The 21088-nt window shown below is 39.4% G+C and overlaps 1 protein-coding gene across 1 annotated transcript; it reads right to left on the reverse strand.

The window, feature by feature from the left end:
* Nucleotides 1-771: 771 nt before the first annotated feature.
* On the reverse strand, nucleotides 772-14751 carry LOC140947366 (endothelin-converting enzyme homolog). Its single transcript, XM_073396443.1, has 17 exons — nucleotides 13922-14751; nucleotides 13624-13689; nucleotides 11513-11629; nucleotides 10862-10942; nucleotides 9221-9354; nucleotides 8655-8883; nucleotides 8232-8330; nucleotides 7882-7959; nucleotides 7671-7774; nucleotides 7154-7212; nucleotides 6862-6916; nucleotides 5759-5826; nucleotides 4549-4688; nucleotides 3601-3666; nucleotides 2551-2646; nucleotides 2100-2176; nucleotides 772-1941 (listed from the first exon to the last, which is right to left on the reverse strand). Exons 1-17 carry the CDS (start codon nucleotides 14702-14704, stop codon nucleotides 1842-1844), a joined length of 2352 nt encoding a protein of 783 aa, XP_073252544.1. The 5' UTR covers nucleotides 14705-14751; the 3' UTR covers nucleotides 772-1841.
* Between the last annotated feature and the right edge of the window lie 6337 nt (nucleotides 14752-21088).

Genomic DNA, 21088 nt, shown 5'->3' on the forward strand with positions numbered 1-21088 from the left:
CAGGGTAAAAAACTATCACCAGAGGTTTGGGAAAAAAAATCTTACGCAAACCAAATCACCCATACCCCGCCACAAAAGCCAAATGGTGGGTCTCTTATCTTAATTATTTTGAAACGCGTCCACCGATAAATCGAGTGGTTAATAGCCTGTGGTGGAAGGGTCAGATGCGCCCCCCCCCCCCCCCCCCTGCTTCTAAACACAGTTTAGTTCCAAAACATACTGATTCCTCGTCTGATTATTCATCAGACTGAAACGTTTTTATACACCGCCTGTTCGTGTTGATATTGGACCTGGATGAACCTAATAATTAACAATTATTGAATGAAACTGAGTATCATATGGAGACATTGAACCTGACCTCCTCGTAGCCTCTCTTCAAAACATTTGCCTGTTTCTCGGCACCCGGTTTCAGGATATAAACAGATGTTATTATGTAACGGATTCTCCTTAGAAAGTAGATGACATCCATCGAGCAATATTTTTGGCGCTTTCTTGCATTTTTTCAGTTGGGTTTTAATTGGAAATTCGTCAATGTTGTCTTTAGAGACCCGTCTTCAGTTTTTCGCCATTTTTTAAACATTTACTCATACATAAACAGCTAGGCTACTGCGTCTCTGCCTGGGAACGAAGTTGCGATTATACTTTGGGCAATATATCATCGCATCGATTGCATTTGTTTACGTCTTCCAAATATGGTAAGCGCTAGGTGGTTTTGAAGAATAAGCTGGGGGATTTGAATGAATAATAATTCTAATTAACCAGTAATCAACAAGGAAATCAAGAATGATTGTATAACGTTTTCTTTATTAACACGTCACTTATCAGGAGACGAAATAATACAGTCACTTACAATTATTTTATTATAGCAAATGAATGAGACTTCTAAGATTATAGTCCTAAGTATTTTACAGTGTGGGATAAATGATTTTCAATTTTATACATTCATAAAATGCTCGAAGAGATGCGCGCCAGGAAGGATCGGTCAGAGTGTTATATCTTCTGATGAGTATGTGTGTTATCGAGTGATCAATTGTTGTATCATAATAACAACTCTAAGCCTGCGAGATGCACTTGTCTTTTGTTCCGTTGTTTCTCTAAGTCCTCCAGTTCCAAGGTGATTCTTGAACAGAATCAGAAAACAGCCAAACAGATTTTAGCAGGGTTTTAACCTGAGATCAGATTCTACTTTCGTTTCGCGTGGGCTGGCAAATAATATTCCGGCGAGCAACCACGTTAGCGAGAATGTATGACAACTATTAAAATGATCTCAAGTTTCAAAGTTTTAGTATCCATAGCACCGCGCCTTTTTTCTCCAAAGTTCAGGATAAGAATTCTAGGTCTCTTGATGCAAAGGCATCTTAGCAAGTCATTATTTTTCACATCTATAACTACTTCTACTTTCCAGATATGTTGAATTTCGTTTTGAAATTACCACTTCCATGCCAACAACATGGTGACAAGCGTGTCTCAATGGCAGGCCAATAAAATGTTCATAAAAGAAGGTATTTCAGTCAATCCTCTTAAGTTGCAACAATTTTACAAGCTTCTAAGAGACTAGCCTTAAAGCTACAAAGTGAGTCATTAAGACTAATCTCTATAGAAACCTAGCCTGCGAACAAGTTCGCGAGGCTGCCGAGGATACTCCCAGGTTACTAGAAGAAACCTTGAAAGTTGATAAATCCTCGAACGGAATATCATATTGTCATGTATGTACATTTAATATTATAGGTTCACTCGTGTTAGCTACGTTAATCTAAATCATTTTGAATGGAAATGAAACGGAACTAAACAGGGAAGCGCAGTAAACAATCGGCTGCAGTTTGGCCAGCTTGCTCAAGTGCCTACCACACTCTGCAGCGCTTTGTAGGATTCAACTTGCTCTCTTTTGGACAGTTGAAGGCCTTTGTAAACTCCTCCATGTTGGATAAAACACCGTTTACCCTGAAAAATTAGGTGGCAAATGAATGGTGGTGTAGAGAAATTTCAAGCGTAGCACACACATTCACGGTTTCCAAGTGGATATCTGGGGATTTGCAGGAAGGGATGACCGATCCCGCCAAAAAAAACCACCAGGGTCAGATGAAGTGAAGTATACTTACCTGTAAATTGGTAATGCGTGTGTGTCGGTCTTAGATCTTCTAAAGATCTGCGTAGGAGTAAACGTACTACACCACATCTGAGAGAAGAGATGACAACGAAGTTAACAGATCTCTGCTAGTAATTTTTAGACAGGGCATCGATTTTTATGCGTTTGCCCTTTAATTAAACATTTGGGAACCACGATACATGTACCAGGTGAGCTGTGACTTGTTGGATGAACAAAGCGAAGTGCGAAAATTAAAGTTAAGACAAATAAAAGCAAAAAAGGTTTCAGACTCAAGTGCCATGAGACGAGAGTACGAGCGGGGATATTTATGAATTATCAGATAATATCTGCTGTTAAAACATACTAAACTATTAGTTAGTAAACTATAATTCCAGAGTAATCGCTGTGTATTACTCCGTATTGTAGATAATCTCAAGAAAATGTGTCAATCACTTCTTTAGTACCTGTGCATAACTCAAGAAGAACAACTGTTCGCTGGACCTTTTCAATCCGGGCATCAGCTCTTCAGTGCCGTATCTACTAACCCAGTTTTGGTAAGCCTGTATGGAAGAATTTGAAAAGTTAGCTCATTTCACTCCACTGAAGAAAAATATACGGCGCTTCTAAATGGAAAAAAAAAAAAAAAAAAAAAAGGTAAACGTCTGTGTTAACCTCGGTATGTACGTATCACACACACTCCAGCCTAACGAATGAAATTTCCATGTTAAAACTGAATGTCGTTTCCTACCCTTAATACTGAATCCGTTTACCCCCCTTTAAAGTGGATAAAAAGGCAAAGGACGTTATTAGTAGCTCTTCATAATGGCGTTAGAAAAAACGCAGTTATTGGCCTAGCTACTTTGCAACAGCTTTGGCCAAACTGAGGGAAATTGATAGTTTCAACGTTGTAGGACTTTACCAATGCTGGTTACAAAACATATCAGGAGCTGAAAACATACAGGCGAACCTCTACTAAGTGACTACCCTAAATGCAAAGACTGGCTGGTTTACAAGAATCGAACCACAGGAGGCCTCTTCCGAGAAGGGGTATAGGCACATCTACTTTATGGAAGATAATTTATTGCATGCAATGTGTTACGACATGTGTAGTTCCATATTGTCACGAAAGTTACTCGTATGTTCCAAGTAGCATAAAGCACACAGCGAACATAGAGATCAGAGAATGCGTCAAGTGGTCGCTTACAGGAGGTGAAAACAATGGAAAATCATTAACCCGTCAGGCCCAAAAAGTGGTCGTGGTCGCTTACGGGAGGCGGTCGTTTACTAGAGGTTCCAGCTGTAAGGCTTTGATTGAGAAAGTTTTGGTGGTTTGGATTGGCGGTCGTTTATGGGAGGTGGTCGCTTACGAGAGGTGTTCGCACATAGAGCCTCGACTGTATTTGGATTCCCACTCAGATTTCATTTCTGCCCCGCATCATCTCTGCGTAAAATCTTTGATACAGGACCTAATAATACCCCTTTTTTCAACGGAACAAAAGCATTTGTAGACTCACCCTAAAAGCAATATGAAGAGCTCCGTTGTCTGCAATATTCTCAGATAAGGTAAGTTTACCGTCAACCTGTAGAATGATAAAAGAAAGGTGACTCGGAAGGAATGGATAATTAAGGGCCTGTTTACATGGAGGTGGGGGACCCCAGGTAGGTGAGGTAACCCGCTTGATCTCTCATTTTAATTTGATCACGTTTACATGATAGGTGGGGTGACCCACCACATGTTACCTCACCTTCCTGGGGTCCCCCACCTCCATGTAAACAGGCCCTAATTCTCTAGAGATGCTTATTCCCAAGGGCCGCGAATTATTTAAGGTTGAATTCTAAAATATGGAAATTGTCAATTCATGTGGAGTAGTCAAACATGGTCAAACAGTAGTTTTACCAGAAAGAATTGATTAACTGAGAGGAAAAAGTATTCTTAACGTTAAGGCAGAGCTTAGGCAGAGCAGTTTTGAAAACTCTTTCGGACCTTCCACGGAGACAGATTTTTGTGTCAGTCGTCCGACGAGTCACATTGCAAACCAGGATGTTCGCAGGTAGACGATGGAGATGTTATGTCAAATTTCTTTAAAAGTGACGCGGCCGTTGATTCGAATTTCTAGTTCGAAGGACATTGCTTTATGACTGACAACAGCCGACGAAGAAAATGAAGTCCAAGAAAATGTAGTAAGTTCATTAAATCGAAATCCAAAATACTGACTTGTGTTGTTTTATTTGGATGTTTAAACACGTTGAGGGGAATATAAGCGAGGGAGGTATATATTGAATAGTTTGGTTATTATCAGCTATTGTCTTCCCCGCACTCCCCTGTTACAATCAAAGCCTCCACCAACTTTCCAGACAGTCAATAATAATAAAGGGTTATGTTATATATTCCCCTAAAAAGAACAAAGGAAACCGAGCAAAGTGAAAAATAAAATAATCTAGAGAAAAAATCTGATACATACAAACATTTGTAAACCATCGATATCTAGTGGGTATTGACTGTATTGGTCCACAAGACACTGAGATTTCTCATTGAAACCAGTAAGAGTAAAATTGCTCCACCATGGGTCACTAATCTCACCGTATTTGTTGAATTGGCGACCTGTGTAGGTAAAGACAGGAAAAAAAAAATCAGTGAAGTGAATTTTGAGGAAAGAGCCAAATGGAGAGCAAAGAATGTGAATGCGTAAAGGGAAAAAATCTCCTCACTTGCGCTTTTTTGTTTTGGTCTTTCAAGTTATCAGAGAGAAATGTACTTTGCTGTTTTCATAGGCTATTCTATACAAGTGCCAATTCAGGAGACGAAAATGGATACTCCACCAAATTTTTGGACAAATATTTACTAGCTTAAGGATCTCTTTCTTAAAAAGCGTTTTCTTAGATTCTGTAAACTTGGTGAAAACAACGTTGCCGCGACACGATTAAAATTTCAATTTATGGGCTAACAAATGTAGTATGTAGTATGTTTGGCTAAAATCGGAGGCCTGAAATCTGTTAAAATCATCCGATAGTGGAGAAAATGGGCCGAGATTTCAACTGAGAGAAAGAGAATCATGGAAAATGAAACAGCGTGCTTGATATATTGCATAGCATCCTCATTGGACTGTCACTATGTTGTGTTTGATTAATAATGGTAATCGATCTGAGTGGAGTGCCATTTGGTTTGAAATCATACGCGTGTTTTTTAAATCGGACAAGCGCAGCGCGAGTTCGGTTTGAAATCACAAGTATGATTTAAGACCCAAATTGCACGACACGAAGTACCACTTTATTACAGCCATTATGAAATTGCAGAATTCAGTTTATTTCAGTAACAAACTTATACTGATCTGGTCGTCGGTTTGCTAAAAAGTGGAAACAAGAAGGCTTTTTACATCTCATTTTGTATCCGAAACAGCAATGATGCGATGTGGAGCAAAAATGGTGCAATTTAAAACAGAAATGATGCGATTTAGAGCAGTTGTGATAAAAAGCAAAAAAATAGTGCTATTCGTGAATAAATCACACTGCTCAGAGCTAATCAGATTGCAGGGATCACCAGTGATTTCAAAATGGATGTAATAAAAGAAACCCAATAAGATAGCTGTGATAAGAAATAGAACAACAATTAAGTGATATCGGGTCTTCTGAATACATAATCAGGGATAACTGACAAGATTCTGAACACCTTACCGACGCTATCGAATCCGTGTGTGAGCTCGTGAGCCAGGACTATTCCTATACCACCAAAATTAGCGGCCCTGCCGGGAACCCAGACAAACAGCACGTTTAATGGTCCCATTACTGATCCACATGTTTGTATTTTATCCTTGGTTTAAATTTTATTTTCCTTTGTTTTTTAGGATGGTAAGATAATAAGACACAAACAAGAGGAAAATAAAATGTAAACCAAGTACTACATTAGTAGTTTAGTTCATCGCTCTGTTGAAATGTTCGGTGTGAGTGGAGGGGGGGGGGGGGGGGATGGAGGGGGTTGGGGAGGATGGGATGCAAGCTGGTCCTACCGCCAGTATTGCCAAAGCAAAATTGCTATCCTAAGGCTGAAACAAGTGCTCTCTTTTTGCCTCGTGTTTACAAGACAGCTGCCTTGCAAGTTAAAACTGATCCTAGCAGGTGAAACAATCTGATCTTAAGTTATTATTTGTTTTAGGATGGGGACACCTTAGTTTCCTTTGAGTTACCACAAACTAGTAACACAGGAATAGATACAGGTGTATACAAATACACATGAGCAACTTGCCTTTAACATCTGGGTACGTAGATACGATTAGTAATTCTTGCTTCTTCATTTTATTGTGTAGTTGCCCAGGTAGTTTCCCAATCGTTGCATATAAAACAATTTTGGTCCTTCTCAAATTCGTTCCCTGAGTCCTTTTTTTCTTTAACTGCATAAACGTAGTTAAAGAAAAGGAATCTGGTCGGCTGGAAGTGGCTATCATCCTCAAGTTCAGCGCCGCGAAATTTAAGAGCAAAATAAGGCGATGTTCAAATCTTACATTTAGATCACTAAAAGTTTCTTTTACCTTTTTAATTTTCAGGCCATTTCCCAGTTCCAGAAACTCTACTTATCAAAACGAAACTAAGTGTAAAAGCTTTCTTTTGAAAATGAGTTTTATTTGCATGAGAATAAAAAACCATTTTCATATTAATAGCTTCGCTTTTAGCCTCGCTTTGAAACTGAGGCTTGAGGCAACTTACATCAATTTTAGACTGAATTCGCTTTTTATTGTAGAGACGGGCTTCTTTAATTTAAAGAAACAATAATCCGTCCTTACCATGGTGCCAAGCGGCCATGGTAAAATGGCGGCTGAAGTATTCCTGCGAGGATATCTGAAATGCAAAAAATGAAAGAAGGTGTTTTCTTTGTATTTTTTCAAGAGTGCTAGTTGATTTAGACCGCCGTGCTGTTCGAATCCCACTCAGTTCCTAAGCTGTTTGGCTGTAAACACTGAGGACAGATTTGCACTAACGAGCCTTTGAGCATCTCGGCTGGTCTAGCCCATTAACGAGGATACAAGTAAATAATAATGTGAAAAAAAAAGACATCATGACGGATTTGTAACTCACTTATCTCGTTTTTCTCCCATTGGTAGTACGCGTTAACAGATTGTGGTCCATTAAACCATCTGAAATTGAATGCAGTGGTTAAAAGTGTATTATTTGTAAAGGAAAAGTGGCTTCCGCCCCTGTAAAATCCCACAGCTAAATTGCCAACATATGTCCGGCCAGTTTATGAGATAAAAGATCACCTTTGTCCCTAGAAGTGTTGAAAAACAATATCGATAGGGAATGGCTGAGAAGTTATCAGATTTTTTTATACACGGTCTCCAGGTAGACTGCTTACAGTCCGCCTTTTCTCTTAAAATCTGTCCAGTTCTTATCCCAGCCAGTGATTGCAAACAACGATGTTGCAATAAGGGATACGCTCTCGTTTACCGCGGCTCGTGACTTCGTCGCTGGCGCGGTGCATGGGTTATGCGTGGAAAAATTTTGCAAAGAAAAATAATAAACTTCTTGCAGTCTAGCCAACGGGTCCTCTTTGATATCGATAATTCTTAAAAGTCAACCAAAGTGCCGTACTTACTGTCCTCGTGTTGACGGTTTTCTGAGTTTTCCGAGAGATTGGGATGAGTACCATTTGCTCACGTTTACTTCGTTAAGCAGAAATCGCTTATCATCCACTTCCAGCTAAAAAAAGTTGCAAATGAAAGCAGTTACACAACAATCGATTTTTCGATATTAACTTGCTAAGACATACAACTAAGACAATGTTGTATTGCTCGTTTGATACTCACCCCTTTGTAGTACTCCTCAAGTAATGTCTTGTTTACGCACATTTCAGGATAACCGATCTTCTCAACAATTGCCTCTTCCTGCGTGGAAAATAGCAAGTGTAGATTAGCTCAAAACAAAACTTTATTTTACTGGGCTCCTTTTGTTGTTTATCTCACAGACTCGGGAATCGAGTGTAACTACTCTTTCTCTGATAAATTGAGTACATCACATTCAGTTATTCGTTAACTTGGACACGTAAAAACCTGTTCCCCCGCGGTTTTATACTGTGTTTATTTTGTTTTACTGTATAACCAAGAACTCGATGTCTGTTCCCTTCTGGAGGGTTCATTTACGATTGCCCAACAATTACCTTTTCGTAGACTTTAGGTCTTGTTGTATCATCAATCCAAGTCAAATTGGACACTTCCTCTCGAAATGCTTGTCTAATGTTATCCATCATTTCCTTCACCTGCAGTAAGAACTTTAATATAAGTTTCGTTGTTTTTTAGTGGGATGTTTGTAGTGCAGCGGATTAGTCAAAGTGGTATAGGATGATGGTCCGCAAAGAGGAAAATTTGAACAGTTCTTAGTTATAATTTGAATGGTTAAAGTTTTTTTTTTCATTTCCGCGTGTTAACTGTTTAAACCTCCTTAAGTACTACTCAGTATAATTTTCTATGCGATGGTCAGGATTTCTTTGACAGACTCAAATGCAACAAAATTCAAAGTTCAAATATTGAAAAACAAGAGTTACAGTTAAATGGACTCGAACAAAATTGTGTTTAGCACAAACCAATGGAATCATCTTCTTGTCAAATGCTTTTTCGATGTACAGGCTTCCAGTTGCAAATGTGAGCCCGCGGTGGTAGTTGGTTGTCGTGATGCATGTCAGCCATCTTGCCGGCTCTGCTTTGATGTGAGAAGTAAGTCTTTTATATTTGGTCTCTGCTTCTCGGAAGGGCCTGGACAAGAATGGCACTAATCTCCTTAGAACAGTCCAGATGAAGTAATCTGATAGGGTTCTGCAACAACCAATCAGAATTGAAGAAAAGCTAGTTCTTTCTGCTTTAATTCAGTTTACCGAGTGTGGAGAATTCAACGTAGCCTCCGTAACTTGTGGAACTGTTTTTGCAGGTGTGAAAGTTTTGGTGGCGAAGCCACCCTGCCGTGAGAAGCCAGCGCCGAAGACTCTACATTCTCCGCACTGCTTCGATTCGCAGCTCCTCTGACAAAACTTTGCTAGCGCTAACAATCGCAATAACGATGTCGCCCTTTACGCGGGCTAAATTCAGCGAATTTAGGTACTTGACTATACTATAGACCCTACAGTAAGAAGCCAATGCAGATTTAAGTACTTACGTCTTATTGGTTGCAAGTACAACTTCAGACATGTTTCGGAGGTAATCGGGCGCAGGTACCAAGATATTTTCCGAAGTGTTCAGTGTTGCATTATGTTCTGTGAACAAGGTGTTCAAGTGAGCCAACCACTGAAACTAGTGAGACAAAAGGAACAGCGTAAAGATGGTGGAACTGATAAGAGAGAGAGAGAGAGAGGGGGGGGCATGAGGTAGGGTGACCTTGCAGCTCTCGGATTAAACCTCAATGGATTGGTTGGGAAAACAATGAACAAACAAAGTTAACAATGGAAACCATCACGAAACCAAAAGAGCTGCAACCCATAGGGGTCCAATTAAATCAGAGGTTCTGAAGAGCTGCAAGGCTCTTGATGAGTACGGAGCTGCTTCCACTGATTTACGACCAGCGGTTTCGTTGGCTTAATTTGAGTTCCAGGTCAATCCGCCGTTTAGTGTAACGTTTGTTACCGTTTTTGGAGGATCGCTTGTATACCGTTATCGTCGTTCAATGTTCGTATATATCTTCACCGTCAGGTGTGTGTGTGTGTTTCTTTTGATTTCCTTTAGTTTACTTCTTTAGTTTTTCTCGGTGTACCTTTCTTTGTTTTGTATTTGAGTATTATTCGGTTCGATTATCTATAACTTACTTTCGGTTTAATTATTGCCATTAGAAACCTCTCTACGAGTAAACAATAAACTGGAGTAAAGAAGATCGTTTGTTCAGAGCGTGATTTACAAGAGCCTTTGAATTACAAGCTTACTTCTCTAAACAGGCTGTAAGTATTATGTTTCAGACTAGGAGCCATTCCCACTTGTCAGAAGTGGCCTGCCAGACCTTTCCCATCGTAATGGGAAATTCACTTTTAACCAAAATGGTCCAGCCAGATCAGTCAATTCGTAATTTTAAATAATATGTATGGGGTTGTTGGGTATTTAGCGAGAACTCGATCTTAGAAAACCCTATTTCATTTTCTAAATGACCGGTTCGTGCGGACAGCTCTGAGTTTGAGAAAGTGCCTTAATTAAGTTAGACTAAGATCAGATGAATTGAATTTTATCAATATACAGTCCAGTTCTAATGGCGGTGCCTCACGAAGCCATCCAAAGCTACCTATTTCATAGTAGCAACAGGCCACTGTTGAGAAATTCTACTTAGTTAAAAAATGGTCCTGAGTCCTGCCCAAGGGGACTTGCAGTTTATAGCTGAGTTCCATTTATTAGGACACATATAAACTAGAACTGTTGAAGCTGTGGATTTTGTCAACCTATTAAGAGAATTGGAACTTACAAATGAAGGTACTTCAGACTGAACACTCATTGATGAAGTTGGCTCTCTGCTAAAATTCAAGGTATAATTTTTTTTTGTTTTGTACATCTAGAATTGGTGGTTAACATGTGATAACCTCGATCTCATTCTTTCCGTAGTAAATCTGCGAGTTTTATAAGCAACTTTAACTTAAACTCTTCTTCGCAATCTCGTCCTTGGGGACATTTTTTATGTGACTGATAAGCATTCAATGAAGTAAATCCACTTACAAATATTTATGTAGCTGGTAACTCGATGTTAGTCAGAATCACGTAATATGCTAAACATTTGTACAAGTAACAAGATAAATTAAGAATAAGCATGAATCATGTTACTAACGCGAGGAACGTGTTTCTGGAGTTCCTCCATTGTCATACTTTTATGGGTGTTCTCGTAAAGGTCAGCTTTAGAAGGCATGTTCTGTGTAAAAAAGAAAAAAAATGGCACGTTAAGAACAGAATACATTAGAAACATTGGAAATGTGTGATAAATCAACCGTCTTACTTTATATTATATTATTTGCTGGTATGGACTTGTAATAGAGTAGTAAACTTTGGCAAATTTAGATGACATTGGTAATAAAGTTCGTTGTAGATTTGAGGCTTACATGTCGAAAAGTAGTAAAAATCACAGGACACAAATACACAAGCTTACTACAAATACAATGTCAACTAATAATGTAAAGAGGGTGGTATTGTCCTTTCGTTCGCGACATTTCCTATTATTCAGTTTCATTCCGAAGGGGTACCGTTTGGCGGCGTTTTACGGTGACAAAAATGAAATTCGAGTCTCGCAAGTCGATATCATTTCTGGCTCTTTGCGGAGTACTAAAAAACAAAATCAAATCAAGGAAAAACAAAATGCGTGCTCTAACACGTTACTTTATTAATCCCTGGAATGGTGGTTGTCATTTGAAATTGGAAATGCAAAACTCTCAGTTTTAACTCGAATTCTTAGTTAAGAAACTGAATTTTATATTAACATAGTTACCCTCGCAAGTTTCTCTTCAAACTCCAGGATTCTTCGCATGTGTTGTTCCGTGGTAGCCTTTTGACCTCCAAGAAGTATGCCCACAGTTGTCATGTATTCTAAGTAGGCGCGCTTCTTCTATATTTGCAACAGTAAAAGTAATAAATATCATACGCAACTGAAAAGAAACATTTAATTCAACAGAAGTTTCCATTTTTTTTATGCGATGGATTATTAACGAGGTTAGGCTCTTACGAAATTGTTTTGATGTGAAGATGAAGTGAGCAATGAGAAATACTAACTTTGTCATCACGATAGACGTAGTTTTCTCCAATCCATGGTTTTCCTCGGTGTAATATCCTGTGAAGATTTCTTTGTCTTTAACTTATATTTTTCTAGGCTCTATTATTTTAAATTAATTCTTTATCTGTTTTGGTGAAGGTTAATCGTCAGTGAATTTGAAGGTTGAACACTAAGGGTGAGCCCCAAATCAAACATTTTGAATCTGATTATTTTTCGATACAATGAGTAGGAAAATTGATCCGTTGTTTTGCAGCAGTTTGGAAAATAATACTTTAAATTTGCCGGTTGATTGGCCCTGTTACCACAAAAGTTGTCAAATTTCGTTGAAACACCACACGAAAACTGAGCATTTTGCATGTCAGACCTACTCAACCGACTTTTCTAACTTTTCCCTGTGTGTAATTCTTCTCTTCTTCCTCAGTGTTGAAACAGAAGAGTAATACTTGAATCAACATTGGAGGTGAGAGCTTAACGAGGCAAGTGTTTCAACAAATGTGACGAGTATTGTAGCCTAGAAGAAAAAGTCTCTTGACTTTGGAGGGGTAAGTGTATTTCGTTGATCGGAAAGTGTAGAGTACGGGTAGTGTAAAGAGGCTTATGCGGCGATGAAAGAATTATTTTATGAACAACAGTGGCCGTCAAGATAGTCAGTGCTCGTGTAAACCGGTTGATAGCTTTTCAAACATGATCCAACAATGCCAAACACCGTCCAACAAGGTGATTAAACTGACAACACATACTGCAGCCAAAGACATAATTGCATAAAGTTGGACTAACATGATTGATATGTTTAAACTGACCCCGGCTTAGTATATTATGGAAGACATATCTTGACTGCGTAGCCGGCGGTTTTGGTGGGGCGCGGTGAGACCTGTGTTTACGCTACTAGTGTACCCGATAGCTTTTGCGCCGGCGCGAAGACCATACCGAATAGGGCTTCTGTTCACACATAAGAACCGTGATTTCAGTGCGATTTCTGTAACGAAACGAAGCTGCGCCGCGCCGACCTTTTAAGTGGTGCGTCACATATCGGATAAGTTCTGTGTCATCATTAGTGTGAACAGCTATTCGGACCGTAGCGGAAGTGAATAAATAGGGGCGAGGACTGGAATCCACTGAAACGGAAGTTAAATATTCTGGAGTGAGGACTGGGATTACTTCACCAGACCCTCTCGGCCAACCGCGGCTCCAGCACGATGTTCGATGTGTGTGAACGGCTTGTTCTAGTTCTCCGCCGTTGCTGTTACGAAAGCTATCCGATATAGCTTAACAAAACACGATGACGACGGCAACGGAGACGTCCAAAATGCTATTAGTTTGATAACCATAATGATCACGCTTTTTTGTACATTTCTTCTCTGACCGTCACTGCACAAATGCAACGGGAGACTTTTTTTCTCTCTTTTCAACTTTGATGAGCTCCCTAAAAATTCAACTCTGCTGACATCTCGGTTTCATTTAACCAATTTACCCAGTTGAGATAACCGCCATATATTTTAAAAGAACGATAATGCACTGACGTTTTCGTTACCGTCGCCGTTCTAGTTGCTTACACCCCCTACTACTTTAGATTTCAGGCCTCACCCTGAAGGAATTTCATTTCAGTGTCAGCAGGATAAGCCACGAAGTCAAAAATTTTTCGGTAATGTTTATCAGTAGATGTATATCGCAAAAAAAAAAAAAAAAAAAAAAAACAGCAGCGTAGAACATGAGAAGCAAAGTGCTATCAGTACAATTTAAATCCTTGTTTTGTTTAGTGCCGATTGAGATTTACAAAAATGCAAGTTACTTTGAAGTTATCTACTTTGATGTCATATGCGAGAATTTACCTTTGTCACTTTGCTGCTGTTTGCAAGATACTCTTCCCGGATAAAACTCAACTCTGGGACATTGAGCTGCAAGAAAAATAGGGAAAAAATTATTGACAAGGTCAAAACACAGTTAAAAGGCAATGCAGCCTTGCTTTTGGGAAACCAAAGAAGATATAGTAAAACTGCGAAAGTAGATGCTGGGTCAAAGGTCTTTTTGAGTGGCTTATGTACCCCCTGGCCGAAAAAACTCGGTTTGTAACTTCAGTAAGGCCCTCGAATTGGGTTCACGGTGAGAGGTATTTGTGACAGGGCTTACCTTAACAATATGCTTTGTGGATTGTCTAGGATCTGTTAACACATCGATAGTAAAGAGAGGCGAAGAATGCAAAAATGTTTTTTGAATCGTGACAAGGGCAGCCTTCCAATTCCACTTTGTTCCATTCCATGTGTCATTGTCCAAAGCCCACGATCCAAGGCTTGCTATAAGCTCTTGCATTTGCTTTTTGGTCGTTCTCTCAACTTCATCTTCATTCATACAGGAACGATAGAATCGCTTGGCTTTCATTATTGGGTCACTGTAATTACCAGTGGCGTCCTCGAGCAAGTTTCGAAGCTTTACGTTGTTAGCTTGAATCTTTTTTATGAAAGTGATGAACTCGTTTTCTGATGGTGGAATCGGATTGTCCCTTATCCAGCCGTCGCATGCAAAATGAAAAAAGTCCTCGCACGGATCTACTGACTCATTCATGTTTCTCGCAAATCTCGCAGCTATTTCCAAACATGCTGCGGTGTTACAGACTGTCGGCTCCAATGCTCGAGAGGTAGGTTCTGGTACTGAAGTTGGTCGGCCATTTGTAAAATGCGTTGGCGACTTTGTCTCATCTTCACTATGCTCAGCAAGTTCCATCGCAAACAAAATAGCTAACACGACACAAATCAAGAGAAGTATTCCACATAAGACAAGCAAACAAATTTCTAATCTTTTCCGACCTTTGCGAAAAGTGATCTTCCCTTGAGTTGAGTAAACTCCAAGACTTTGTGTACTTTGTGCGTTGCATAGTTCTATTCCAGCACAATTCCGGTTTTTGTGTGTCCCCATCTGTATCTCTTTCGGTAACTCCCTCAGATAGTTGCTGTTAAGAGCGAAACAAACAGTTTTCACATTAGATTCCACCTTGACTGAAAAGAACTAACACATTTTTCAAGAAGAAACTTTCCACAAGACTCTAGGAGGTCTTTGCTGATTTTGTTTTATTGATTTAGCAAAGGAAACCGTAAAAAAAATAAAATTAAATATTAAAACAATAACTGTTGAGGTTAAGTTGACAAAATCGATAAAAGATTGCATTTAAAGAAGATTAACATTGCTAGACAGAGAGGCTAGTGTCTTAGTCAACCAGCTTTGTGTCTGCGCTATCAGCGCGGCACGGACGATAAAAGGAAATTAACTTGAAGCCAAATAGTAGAAATTATTTTGCCAGTGACTTAAGGATTAGCAGGTCTAATACGCATTTAACTGCAAAATTCTGTAACGGCTATATGATGTATAGCCACGCGTGTCATCGTCGAAAGGATTTGTTTAAGAATGAGATTGTGCTGATACTCGTCAATATTTGCACACCATCAGAAAAAGCGTATTATTCAGCTAACAAATCCGCAGAAGATATTTCCCTACCCTTCTTCTCCAAAATAACCAAAAAGCGGAAATAATACAGTACTGCCTTTTCACTCAAAACAGTATCACATTGGCAAAAGTAGTTTTGGAAAATAATGTTTTTAGGAGGGGGGGTATTAAAAACATGACCAAATGCTCTTTGAAATGAACACAATTTACCACTGAGTTTACGCCAGACTAAAGGTGATACGGTGTTTTTAAGAAAACTTTCTCTGTAAGTGCGTGATACATTCATTTTTCTCTCAAAGGAGGTGTGTCTTGAATGTTGTCCAAATAAGTCAGACAGAGAGAAAGGCTTGGGGAACTAATTGAGTGAATGATAAAAATAATCGCCTTCAACCGTTGACGGAAGGTCAAAGACTAACATAGCAAAAGCAAGAGAAAGCACGGATGACAAGAGGAAAAAATTTGATAGATGTCAACGGAAGTTTTGAACACTATTCAGCCTAGCAGGTTTTCAAAGTTCATATCTGTTGTTTGTATCTTCAGTATGATACTTGGGACCTTAGAAGACAATTTTTCATAAACAAAAAAAAAAAAAATTTTATCATTAAAAGGGATTTTCTCAAAGTAACCTGAGATCAGGCTCTATTTTCGTTTCGCTTTGCGAGAATGAATGAGAACCTCTCCAATTGGGCCTGATCTGAGGCTATCATAGCAAGTAGGGGCTAGTAATTGGCACGCATCGTCAGAAAATCTTAACCTTCGGCTTTGTTCGAGACTTTTTTGGCTCCTGTGATTTGTTGTATTATTTTTGAGGTTTCTAATTCAAGGTCAGACAGCACCTCTAACATTTTAAGCTTTCGTCAAAGTTGAGCCATGGAAGAAAATTCATTTTAATGACTCATGGAAGATTCCTGAAAAGACGAAACCCATTTTATGTTTCTCATCGAAGGCATTTTACAATTTTTACCAGACTTGAATTGGAAACCAGATCATTAAATTCAATTTTGGGCATCAGAAACAGTAGATATTTGAACGAAGATTTAGAAACTTAATCTCAATATCAGAAAATACAGTGATCTACGTGCTTAAATTGTTTCTAGACGGTACATTGAATTGGTTTGGTAAATTTAGCGAGATAATCTTAATTCTTTAAAGGAACGAGGACATTTAGTTAAAGCGAAAGACAGAAACACACAAATGTTTTAAGGAAGACTCAGTGTTGCGGAAATTCTTATAAGCAAGCAGATTTTGTTTTGCCTAAGAAACATTGCCAACAACAAAAGGATGTATTATAATCTTTAAAGCTTCAACTACACTTGACTGCTAGCGGTCCCTCAGGATTGTCTCTTTTGAGAATACGCGTAAAATCTTTCAGTCATATCACGGACTCGTAGTCGTTCTCGTCATCTAAAGGTCTCTGTTGGAAGGGGAAGAAACACTTAAAGGACGCGCTCCCCATGGGTGCCCCCACTATGTACTAGGTACTTGCGCGCTTAATCATTACCCTTCCCCCCTCAAACACCTGCCACACCGGCTATAGCCTGCAGAACAGGCGCTATTTTTTCCAGTTTTTCTGGCGCGCGAAGGCAAGCGAGAAGTGAACGAGGAGCTGCGCCTTCCCCTGTCGTGCGTGCCTAGGACTTCGCTTGCCTTTTGCTTGTTTTACAGCCCCCTGACCCAGAGTTAAGTATTTAACTGCTCCTGCTGCAGCCCCGGGGGGTGCTCCTGGGAATTCTTGGTGGGGGTGTGCCGCCCGGTTCTCAAAATCCTGACCCAAAAAATGTCATTTCGGCCTCTCCCGTTTTCAGACCACACCTCCAAAATCCATACCCGTTTTCAGACCTGGCCTTTAGGCATAAATTATGTCATCATTACTTAGATTAGAGCGCAAACAAAAGAATTCTTCAAATGTATTTCCAATTCGCATATTTCCATTTCGCTCTATTCATTTGGAATTGAAACAATAACTACGTTCATACACTCCCGTGGTTCCCTCGAAAGCTATACCCGTTTTCAGACCAAAACGGCGCAAAGCCCTACCCGATGGGGCAGCACATACCTATATAGCTTATATAAGGGGGTATCCCCCCCCGGGGCCGCAGCATAGCAAGAGGTTTTAGGAAACCCTCATGTTATCGTGAATTTTACTTTAAATTAAACAGAGAATTGCAGTTGTAAAACTTAGTAAAGGAAAATAGACTACGGATACACCCTTTATCAACTTTATCGGATGCGGCATGGTTTGCGTTGTAACAGACGGTCGTCGAATAGTAGCTACTGTAGCCTGTCGGCAAGCTCTCCTCATCAATAGCTATTAGTCGCTTTGAAACGATAAACACAGGCAAATTGAGCACGTGCGGTGAAGGTGCTTACGACAAAATTATAGTGTTGAAAAAATATATATATATATATCAGAGAAAGACAAATTTGTTTGATAAATGAATGTGAGCCGTGAGAAAAACAAACGAAGTACGGACAAAGCCATTTCTTCTCAAATCTTAATAGAGTCTATATAATTAACCACAATAACTCTGTTTATTTTAACTTTCCTTATTAGGTCTCTTAGTTTGATTTCTTACCTCAGCTCTAAGAGTTTCGCTTATAATCTTGCATCCGGCTATATTCGCTATATTATGAACAGGCTTTTTGGCTGTGGGTCTCGCTTGTCCATGTGGCTCATCGGCCGGTTTGTGTACAAAGTGTGTTAAAATTTTGTTCTTTATCTTTCAACGCCAAATAAAGAGGATCTTATAAAGAAACTGTATTTATTGACTACATGATTTGAGTTTTTGTTCGGAATCATTTGTATGGTGTTATTTTATTCTGATAAGGAAAATTCTAATTCACTTGTTAGCCACAAAACCGCAAAATTTTATCATCAAGGACTCACAAGTAAACTTTTCCCCGTTCCTCGAACCCTATCCTGCGTATTGCATTGACTTCTTATTTCTCGGTAGGTGGTAGTTCTCGCCAAGAATACACCATTTTCCCGCTGTGACCACAGGGGCACCAAATATGGGGTGGGGTGTGGTTTATATCAGTCACTTTATAATGCATCAGTCAATTCCAGCTGCGCCCAGCACCCCCTGCCCCCGGGCTCATCCCCGGAAATTAGCCTTTTTTTTCGCCTTGGATGGCAAATTCCCGGGGTGGGGACTCTCGAGCTGTCAAATCCTCCGGGGTGGGGACGAAAAAAGAGGGCAAATGCCCTGTCCTCCGTCAACACTCCAACATTTTTCATTGATCGCACAGTCGAGTCGTGCCATTTTAAGCATTTTAATGTGCGATTTTTTGTTTCAATTAAAGCTAATTAACTATTCTAATTAAGACTTCACGCCGTCAGCTGACGCCGTGACGACACCAGTTTATGGTTTCAGTATGAAAGGATGTTCTTCAAATAATATCAAGGGAAACTTGATTCAATAACCAAAGAGACGTTGATTTACGTCGATAGCTCCCGAGTTTCGCTCGTGTGTAATTCTGGCTTGATAAGCAATGAAGAAATGCATGCATAAAATCGAGAACATGCCTTTACAATCCTCTTCAATTCCCGTCCTTGACAAATGAGCCAATCGTCTTGTTTTTCCAGTAAAATCGTCTGCGTGTCAAAACCTTGGGGTTGGCACATGCCCGTCCCCCGGGCAGCACAAAATTTGCAAATGCCCCACCCCCGGGACTGACAAGGCGGGCCAATGCCCCGCAGTAGCCCGGGGGAGGGGAAGTGGGCGCAGCTGGAATTGACTGATGGATAAGATCTCGCGGTGTGTCTCGTCAATTAAAATTCAATGTGAGTGCATTCCCTTATAAAATATTCTTTTACGGTATAGTAAAACCCCCGGCCGATTCCTCAAACCTCTCGAAACAAAATTGACTTCCTGTCGTCAGTCTGCTCCTAGTGTTTCAGTAACACACTGTAATTTTACCCACGAATTTTCGAACCTCCCGATGATTCGAACCGATTTCCTTCTCCCAACGAGACGCAAAAAACTTGGATCCCACTGTATGTAATAAAAACTTTACGACCAGGAAGGGAAATTACGTTTAACTTCTTCCTGCAGCTTTTCGGTAGGATGATTTTGCGCATAAAGTGCTAAAAAAAGCGAGAAAAGAGTGGGCGGTAGAGGGCCAGAAAATTTGCGTGTCAGCACAAAAATAGACACAATGAACTGAATGAAAGATTCCTGGTTGGGATTGAGAAGGATATTCACTTACAAATTCAAACAAGAGAAATTATAATGAGCATAATCTTGTCGCATACGCTATTTTCTACCACCTTTTGCGTATAAACATGGCAAATTTGGAGATTATATGATTTATTACCTGCGCTTTATATGCTTCATTGTCTTAGTGTATATATGGGTGCGAGTCTTACTGCCAGTAGAACATATAGACTTATTTAAAGACTGTGGAAATAGATGATCTCATTGAGCTAAAAAAAAAAAAAAATACTGAAACAGAATGAACGCCTCTTTTGAAATAGCAAGATTAAATTTTTTTTTTTTATAGTGCTTTCATGAAAATTTGTTTGGTAGAGAAAATGAAATCAAGAGTTTAGAAACAACTAAATTTCCTGTTTTTTCGTAACGTCAGTCAGATTAAAGCAGCAAAAAAGGCAATTTATGAGGGTATCTTTTTTTCATTAGCATTCAACGTGTTTCCGCTTAAACTTTTCACACTTTTCTCATATTTTAGACCTGAATTTAATTAGCAGAGAGTGATATCTAAGAGTGATTTTCGAGTGTTCTGTTCAAAAGATCTTGGCAATTGTCTTATTTCTTAAAATGACGCCCCCTATTAACTGAGACATAAGCATTTGCACTCAATGGATATAGATCTAAAAAAAATAGATAAAGAGATTTTTTAAAAAAGACGTCGCAGAGTTGCACGCAATGGTGATGCAAAAACTATAAAAATCTCTCCCTGAACAAAAATTTGCAGCCTAAAGGGCGCTTATTCTTTAAAATGCATGGTAACTGGATAAAAACTGGTTACGGGTCTCCACGCAGCATTCTTTAACCTCGAGGGAAAGTATGCATGCTTACTGCATGGAATACGAGAAAAGCTCAAGAAGTTTCTTTTTCGATAAAAGGTAAACACACGGGGATGCCCAGTACCTCTTCCCGGCAGTATTTTTGTATCATGGAGTCACCAATTTCACTTTTTCTTTAAAAAATAGATTAACACTGTTAGGTTTTTGGCGAGTCGAGATCGTTTGAAATATACTAGTACATACTTTCGAATGCCGTGTTTTTTTTCCTAGGTAACAATGTAGGTTGTAAGAAAATCATGTTATAAAATTTTGTGAACGGAAACTCAAAAAGTAGGTTAAAATTGCTCCACGCTTTTAATTCGTAAGCATTAAGTTAAACTTTTCCCACGCATTGCCTTACCTTGATCCGTTAATGCGTTTTGGAAGTCTTCATCTTGGATGTGCAGTCTCAACCGCTCCCCAAGGTTGCGTATTATAATTTGCGGCTATTAAGAATTTTCTGTTAAAAAGAACTTAAGTACAACAATAAACATTTCCTTTTCTGTTTGAATAAAAGGTGTTCCATGCCCGCGCAATTAGGAAATTAAACATTTGTTTTTTCCCCTTCTTTAGGTCAACATCACTAATACAAAAGCTGTGCGAGTTTTCTTGCTATTCAAGACCGGAATTAAGATCAACACGAAACAGGAGCTCATCATGGATGCACACAGCGATGTGTTAAAATTGTTTTCTGCAAAATTGTTACATAACCACCTAACTAATGAATCACCTTGACCGATAAAACTGCGGCAGTCCGAGCAAAATCCAGCAACGACGGTGGCGATTGAATACAACAATGGGATCTCTTTTCGGAAGTGAAGTTGAAGAAACTG

This window comes from Porites lutea, chromosome 9 (genome assembly GCF_958299795.1).
Source record: "Porites lutea chromosome 9, jaPorLute2.1, whole genome shotgun sequence".
NCBI classification, from domain to species: Eukaryota; Metazoa; Cnidaria; class Anthozoa; order Scleractinia; family Poritidae; genus Porites; species Porites lutea.